We start from the raw sequence: 8,387 nt of genomic DNA on the forward strand, positions 1-8,387 counted from the left end.
ATGGTCGGTGAGTCGGTCACTCGGTGACGGTCAGTCTGTGGATAGCCGCCTCATAGGCTAATCCGCTAATAGGCTATGATGAATTGATGATTCATGAATCATGAATGTATTTTTAGTTAGAATTACCGACTGATGTAGTGATGTCTTTGTTGATCATGGTCTGATGGTCGGTGGATAGGTGAGGCTATGAATCTATTATCTATGATGATTCATGATTGTATAAATTACTGGCTAAAAAAAAAAAAGTGAATGAGCTTTTGTTGGGCTTTGGGATTTCTTGATGCTTTCTTTGGCTTCTGATCATGTTGCGAACTTGTGATTATTTTTTATTTAAAGATGTGCATTTTGTGTTGCAGATTGGAGAGTTTTTATTTTGAGTTTTGGTGATAGTGTCTGGGGTTATGCAGAATACTGAGATTGCTGTTGATGCCCTTTCCATCTGGTTAGTGTTACTAGCTTGATTTTCTTTAGCCTGTCTTATTTAATAAGTGAGTGTTCCTTTCACAAACCCATTAGAACTACTGTATCTTATTTGTGTCGGCGGTTAGTTGAATCAAGAAAGTCAGCATTCTTTCCTATGATTTATAGATTGATTTGTCTTGTGCTGACTCTCTGCCAGTTTCTACAGCAACAACAGAGAGAGCATTTTCATCTATGAACATCATAAAAAACAAACTTCGAAATAAGATGGAAGATGAGTTTTTTGATGATTTGATGGTTCTCTACATCGAAAAAGAATTTGCCGATAGCATTGATAATGATTCTGTGATTGCTGAGTTTGAAGTGAGTGGGTCTCGGAGGGTACGATTTAGTTAGTTTATTGTTATTTTACAACAAATGTATGCTTGTAGTTTTTAATTTACGGGGTTTGGTTTTAGGTCCCCTCCGTTGTATGTTTTGATCCAAAATAATAAAGGCGTGAAGATGAGCCTCCCACTGGGTTCCAAACCTCAAAAAAAAAAAAAAAAAATATTGTGCCCTTTTAATTAGCCTAGACAGGAATTGAATCCTGGTTCCGCCACTGACTGTAATAGAAGAAAACAGAGCAGTTAGATATAAATGAAAATTCTATCAATTTGACTATTAAACACATGTCGCACGGATATTGATTCTGACACGTGGTGATCCAGAACCGCCTAATAATTTCTCTATCTATTTGGTTTGGCTGGCGTCTCTGATTTTAGGTAATTAGTAATATGTAGCTATGTTGGTCTGATATATCTTGTGATCCGATGGTCCTCTAATGATGCATATACGCCCTGGTGAGCAATAGCAGTGGAGTCAGTATGTCAAAAGGCCAAATGCAATGTATATAAAATGCAGCAAAGAGACAAGCAAGAAAACAGAAGGGGCAGGCTCTCTGATTTGTCTGTTCTTTTCGAAACGCCACAAAAACAAGAGTAACATTCTACACATTTGCTCCCATCGGGCACGTTTCACACAGTTGGATTCATCATATTCTATATAAAAGCATACTTCCACTTGTCCAGCACCACTTAATAAATCATGCCTTTTGTAGGCACAAAAATAAATTATTTAAAAAGAAAAAGAAAAAAGGTAGAAGCAATCAATTAAGCAGTTTTGTTATTACAGAACCAAACCCAGAATCTATATCCAATTCCTGTGCATCTGTTCCAGAATGAAGTGATCAAAAGCTATAGTCTGATTTGAGCACCCTCTTGTTCAGAGGTTTGGATCCATCCATTAACCCCTTCAATCCTCCACCACTAGCTGCTTTATTACCTTCAACGGCGGCCCTGCCCGCTTGGAGTAGCCGTTCTTCTTCTTCGGTGTTCTTAAATGCTGGATGGTTCAGAACGCATTTCAGCAACTGGGTCCCTCTCAAAGCATTCGTCAATGGCAGATGACCCTCGGGTGTGTCGTTGTTGAGCTCCCAGATGAATTCGTTAGGGAAAGCTCTGTAGTTGTACTGGTCGACCTCGGTGTCGAGCTTCTTCATCCACCCGACTTTGATGAAGAAGTTGGTGAAGTCCTGGTTAACCTTTTCGAAGAATATCCTCTTCTGAACGGAGTAGCCGAACCTGTTGTTGCTGTGCTGTCTCCAGAGGTCGTCAATGGCTTTGAGGTCGGCTTCGGGGATGAACTGGACCTCGGAGAAAAAGACGTATCCTCGCTTTTGGGCTGCCTCGCCTGCGAGGACGATGAGGAGGCGGCGAGTCTCTTCGTCGGCTTCGCGGAAGTTTTGGGCGGAGAGGTGCTGCTGTAGGAGGTCGAAGGTGTTGGATTTGGAGGAGGAGGAGGAGGAAGAAGAAGGAGTCGAAAATGAGGTGGTGGGCGAGACTGAGAACGTTTTGGTTGAAGAGATGACGAGAGAGTGAAGGTGGTGATGAGAAGAGAGAGGGGAGGAGGTTACGGTGGTGTGTGTGGGTTTAAGGAAAAGAGTGGTGGTGGAAGGAGGAATGTCATGAGTAGTAGAGTGGTGGTTGAGACCAAGAGAGTGGTGATTGTGGTATGTGGATTGGAAAGTGTTGGTGGCCATAGAAATTAATATAGATAGCTTAGAGAGAGGTGTGGTGATGATGATGTTCTGTGACTTAAGGGAGTAGCAGAGCTTAGAAGGAAGGGCATAAGGGGTTGGATGGGGGAGGATTATGGTGATATGGGCAGAGAGATATGCAGGTGTGTGGGTTGATATGTGACAGATAAGAAATGAGTGAAGAGGGACTTGAATAAGCTAATCAGGTATATTGGATTCTCCATTTTGATTGGCTCCCTCTGGGTGAGGCTAGATACTCCTGTATATATGATTATGTAAAATTCTGTGAATATTTATGAAATTCACTAGCAATGAATTTCATTCTTTCAGTTGCATGAATAGAAACAAACAACTTTGACAAAAAAAAAAATAATAGAAACAAACAACGGCAGTTTTTAAAAGGCCATTTTTTCTATCCTTTTCCTTTTTTTTTTTTTTTTTTTTTTAAGCCGTTTATTTTTGTTTATAAATTTTATTAACCCTAAATACCATTTTCATTATGACAAATGACTACTCAATTTTTTTTTTTTTTGACAAAAAATGTCTTCTCAATTAGCACTTTAGCAATTAGTGTTGCTCCGAAAGAAAGAGTTTCAATCACTTCTCTAGAAAAGGTCCTAACTCAATCCTTTTTGTCCTCCTCTACGTTCTTAGATCTAGATTTGCTCCGGCTACATCTAAATCATGAGGTTGTGAGGGGAGGCGAGCACTGGTTCTAGCTCTCGTCCTAAAATCATCTTCTTTATCATATACAAAGATCAGAAACCCCCACCCTCATCTTCTATCTCTGACCCTCTTTCTCCCACTCTAGTCATTTGATCGATCTCTTGCCTTGAATGGTCCATAGTGAAATCTTTCATTTTCACCTCTAGCATGTTCCTCGATATAGAATTCTGATCAGAGCATTTTTATGCGACGTTTTTAGTGTTATTCTCTCTAGATTTTACTTAGTTATTTTCTTAACAATATCATTTCTAACTTAGTTTGTTGTAATGAGCATGGAACGCAGGAAATGAGCTACCAAGAGCTAGAAATGAAAGCAAGGAAGAAATGAGGCGCAAAAATGATAAAGGAATGGAGAAATGATGTTTTTCCAATCCTACTAGGAATATGAATCCCAGTTAAAATATGAATCCTGAGTCAACTAGGAGTCAAGATTGTGGAAATGATAGAAATGACAAATGACAGAATCCCGGTTAGATAAGGAAACCCATTCCTGCCAGGAAAAGCCCTATCACACAAGGAGAGCTTCGGAAGGTTCTAGAACATTTCGAAAATGAAGAGTCCTAATTAGACTAGGAAACCTGTTGGAATTAGGAGTCCTGATGATACTAGGATACCTGAGAAGGCTAGGAGATGTTGTGTGTTACGTCCGTACCTCAATTTACCAGTTTACTAGTTATTTGGACGATAAATGACAATTACTTTCACTTTTTATTACTTTGTTTCGATACTTTTAGTGGACCAAAAAGTTAACTTTTTGTTTCATTCCTAATTTGAGAAAATTTTCTTTACGAAAGTTGTAGAAGACGTTAAACCGAGTCCATGGACATGTGGCATGCTTAAATCGGAGTTTGTATGTGAAAGTTATGATAAAAAAAAATAAAGTTACTGTTCATGATAACTTTCTATAAAAGGAAGAAATTTACTGTGGTTGGTTTCCATTTTCGAAAATCTACCCTGCGAGTTCTCTCTCTCTCTCTCTCCCCCCTGATTCTCCAACGAATTTTGACCTCTGATTTCTTCTCCGTCCGGCGATGGTTTTTGACGCCACAAGTACCATTGAAAAGCTCTCTTCATCCTCTTCAAGTCTGGGGCAGTTTGGTGGCTTAGTTTGAGCCGTGGAAGGCGCAGCAAGGAGGAGAAAAGGGGCAGCGCCATCGCTCCAAGCTTTTGGTCGGAACTCGAGTTTTTGGCCACCTCCGGCAATGATTCTTGTTGGGTCTTTGAGCTCTTGGATCATACAACCATCCCTCAAAGTCTCTTGGTCCAATTCGAAGTGTGGAGCATGAACCGAAAGATTGAAATTCTAGGGTTTCAAATCCCCCCTTTTGCTTTCGAGGTAAATTCTGGCCTTTAGACTTAAAATATATCAATGTTGTAGTTGAGAAAGTTGTTGGGGATGTTGTAAAGAACATTTTGGCATATAACACTACAAAAAAAAAAAAAGCGATCTTTTGCAACAGAACAAAAACGTTGCAAATAATACAAAAACCGTCGCAACTAATCTTTTGCGATGGCGTTGCGATGGATAACAAGCGTCAGCAAAAAACGCATAGCAAATACTCTTGAGGCTTTTGCGACATTTGTCTTCCATCGCAATAAAGTTATTGCGACAGATTTGAAATGTTCGTCGTCTGTCGTAAGAAGTGGTGCCAGATTTCATATCTTTTTTGTGACACTATATTGCGACATTTTTTTCCGTCGCAAAAAGTTACTTTTACGACGTTTGGTTGGTGTCGTAAAAAGTCATATTTTATCTGACATTTTTTACGACATTTAGTTTATTAGCGTCGTAAAAAGTCATATTTCATCTCATATTTTTTTACGACGTTTGGTGTTTGTGTCGTAAAAAATCATATTTTATCTGAATTCATTTCACACATTTATCAAATGTCGCATGTAAAATCATACACATACTAGAATCTATTTATAATTGTCGCTAATATCATTTGTGACATGATGGTATGTATTCACGCAATTGAATTATTATTAAAAACAAAGAACCATTGATTCATAACACAATTTTCTAGTCATACATATTCAAATAGTCAAATGCAATAACAATGAAAATCTTTAAATATCTAATGAGTACAGAGTAACATATGAATTGATGGAATTATCTTGACTTGCTTCTGCATAACCCAATAATAGGTCGCCCCTGGCTTGAATGAACAAGAGTAAAAAAATAAAGTATTCATCACCAAAGTCATGAAGTTAATGGTTCAAATTCTATTATATATAAGAATGTACTTTATTACACACCTTATTCTTTTATGTTGAAGTTGACAAAGACATTTGTTGCTGCCCTTCCCTATCTGATTGGCCATCTGGAATCTATTACAGTCACAAAGGATATATTTAAATTTAAGTCAAAATAAGAACTAGCAAATTCTATACATGACCAGATAAGAATAAAGATTGCAACATAACCAATAAACAAGATGATATTATTGAATGGTTTTAATAAATAAAAAATTAAAAAAAAACTTGAGCATAGAAAAGAAAACAAAAATGTTGTACCTGATCACTTCTAGTGCCACTTGAGTTCACTTGGATGCCTACATGAGCCATTAAAAGATCCAATTGTGACGATACATCATCATACTTTGATTTCATTTAGCTTGGACTCATAGTTTCTTTCTATGTCCTCTTGTAAGGCCCTGGAAATTTGGTATTGATTTCTAGGAATCTCCTGGAATTAATAAAGTGTTTGTTGGTATGATTTCGTACGTGGTTCGAGGGTGGAAAGGAAATTATTTCGAACAATTATTCGCTCGGAATGCTTCGATTCAAGAGTTGACTTTTTATACGTTTGGATTATATGAAAACTCCCTTCATGAAAGTTGTAGAGTCGATACGAGTTCGTGGACATGTGGAACACGAAAATCGGAGTTCGTATGAAGAAGTTATGACTTTCGGAAAAAAATTCCATTTTAGTCTAAAGTCCAAAAAAATCCGAAAATTCCAAACAAGGACACAATTTCCAAAATTGGAAATCGGCCCATGTTTCTCTCTCTCTCCTCCCGAGCCCGGTTTTCCCTTTTCTGGTTTTCCGGCCATTTCTTCCTCCTCCAGCCACCAATTGATGTGAAACAAGTTGGGTTATCTTCGTCTCATCCTCCTCTAGAAGTCTGTGGAAGAGTTGAAGCAAGATTCGAGTTGTGGAAGGAGCTACATCGACTGGAAGAAGCCGCGGCAGAGTTGCAAATTGTCTTCGTCGGAACTCTCAATTCCGGCCACCATAGCCGGTGATTCTTGACGGCTTTTGGAGCCCATGCCAAAGGATGTAGATGCTTTTCCCCAAAGTGGCTTGCATCGATTCAAAGCGTGGAGGTTGAATTTTGGGATTGAAATTCTAGGGTTTCAATCGGCCCCTTTTGTTCCAAGGTAAAATTCGATCATATGGCTTCGATATAGACTTTGTGATAGTTGGGAAAGTTGTTGTACGTGTTGTGAAGAAGATTTTTGGTTTAGGAGTTGTTGCCAAATTTTGAGTTTGATAGCGGCGCCTGTGGCGGTAGTTTCCGGTGGGTTCCGGCCACCACAGTGGTAGTTTCTACCCCTCATTGTAATCGATTCGTCGATATGAGCATTTTGATATATAGTTTGTAATTTTTGGAAATCGTATGAGCAAGTTATGATTTTTAGGGTTTTAGGGTGTTCGATTCATTTCGGTTTTCGATCCTTGAGGATCCGGCCGTTCGATCAACTTGTAGTTTTGATATATTGATCGTATAAGTATTCTGGAGACCTCGAGTGGTCTTGGATGAAGTTTCGCCTCGATTGGCACTACTTTCGGGATTTTAAGGTGCAAACGGGGGTTCGAACTTTAATCGTTTTTCGATTCGTGTACGAAGTTAAGATCGTATTGTGCTTAGGTGATTGATGGAGCGTATTCGATACCTTATCTGCTGTAAGAGAAGACGCAGCAGGATTTAGAGGTGAGTAAATCTCACGTGATTCATTTACGAACCGAGTTACTTAATATTTGGAATTAATTGATAATTGTAAATCATTTTCGAAAATGAATACTTGTTTTAAATGATATGAACTCGATCAACTACGGTTCATAGGACTGTGGTTCACAGGTATGGAAAATGAGTTTTTAAGTATAAAAATGAATTTCTCGAGTTTTGCTATTATGAACTATAGTTGGTATTAGTGGCATTCCTGAGTGGATGACCACGTATATATATATTTACGTGAAATATATATATGTTGATGGTGTGACATTGTGATATGAGTGAATTGTGATTTGATTTGGATTATTGTTGTGATCATTTACTCTTTCTGGGAATGCATTTATCCTGTAATTGCTGGTTTGAGTGGTTGAAAAGTATCTTGGGTTGAGTGTAATGTCTTGAGTCATGTGGACTTTGAATGTTCGGTCTGAAGACCTTTTATCACATTGGTGATCGAGATAAGGGTATCGGATGCCATAACCCAGACGGGTGACGGGTTACGATTGAGGCGAGTGTATCGGATGCCATAACCTTGGCCGGGTGACGGGCTATGATTCAGTTAGAGCTCTAGTCTGTCTGTCTTTGTATTGCATGGAAGTAACATGTGTGTTACTTGAGGCCATGAGTACATGTTTGTGAAAGAGAGTGTTAGGTGTTTCCTTCTTGTATTATCCAGAGGGACTTGGGTTATTATTGAATTGTGGAGTTGTTTCGGATTGCTTTTGATTATTATTGTGTTGTGAAATTATCAAGCATGCAGGTTTTGAGTCATTTTAATTGAGTTTACTCATACGAGCTTAAAAAGCTTACTGGATTTGTTGTTTGCAACCCCGTGCACTATTCCATGGTGTAGGGGTTATTCCTGCAGGTCATGACCGCCCGGGCTGAGTTCGAGGTGTAGTTGTAGCAGTTTAGGTTCATAACCTATATTTGTTATCATGCTGCTGTAGATAGTATGCTCCTAGCGAGCGTTGACATTTGTATTCCATTTCTTTTGAGTTCAGTAAACACTTGTTGATGTAATATTCGACTCGAGTGTATGAGTCTTTATTGATATTATGTTTCCAGTTATTCGGTTGTATTGTTTAAATGAAAAATATTGGTTGAGTTTTCGCGTTTCGGATTTGAATTCCTTTATTCAAAATTCGGGGCGTGACATCTCCAATGTTCTCTTTTCATTAATTTCAGAAGTCATCGAAGTTTGA

General features: G+C 38.6%; 1 protein-coding gene across 1 annotated transcript; it reads right to left on the reverse strand.

Annotated features, from left to right (window-relative positions):
- Nucleotides 1-1,339: 1,339 nt before the first annotated feature.
- LOC133709500 (tetrapyrrole-binding protein, chloroplastic) lies at nucleotides 1,340-2,693 on the reverse strand. Its single transcript, XM_062135273.1, has one exon. The coding sequence runs from the start codon at nucleotides 2,498-2,500 to the stop codon at nucleotides 1,649-1,651; it is 852 nt and encodes a 283-aa protein (XP_061991257.1). The 5' UTR covers nucleotides 2,501-2,693; the 3' UTR covers nucleotides 1,340-1,648.
- Nucleotides 2,694-8,387: the final 5,694 nt, after the last annotated feature.

Source organism: Rosa rugosa, chromosome 5 (assembly GCF_958449725.1).
Source record: "Rosa rugosa chromosome 5, drRosRugo1.1, whole genome shotgun sequence".
Taxonomy (NCBI): domain Eukaryota; kingdom Viridiplantae; phylum Streptophyta; class Magnoliopsida; order Rosales; family Rosaceae; genus Rosa; species Rosa rugosa.

Excerpts from the sequence above, each read along its gene's own strand:
- LOC133709500 (XM_062135273.1), bottom strand. The coding sequence starts at position 2,500 with ATGGCCACCAACACTTTCCAATCCACATACCACAATCACCACTCTCTT.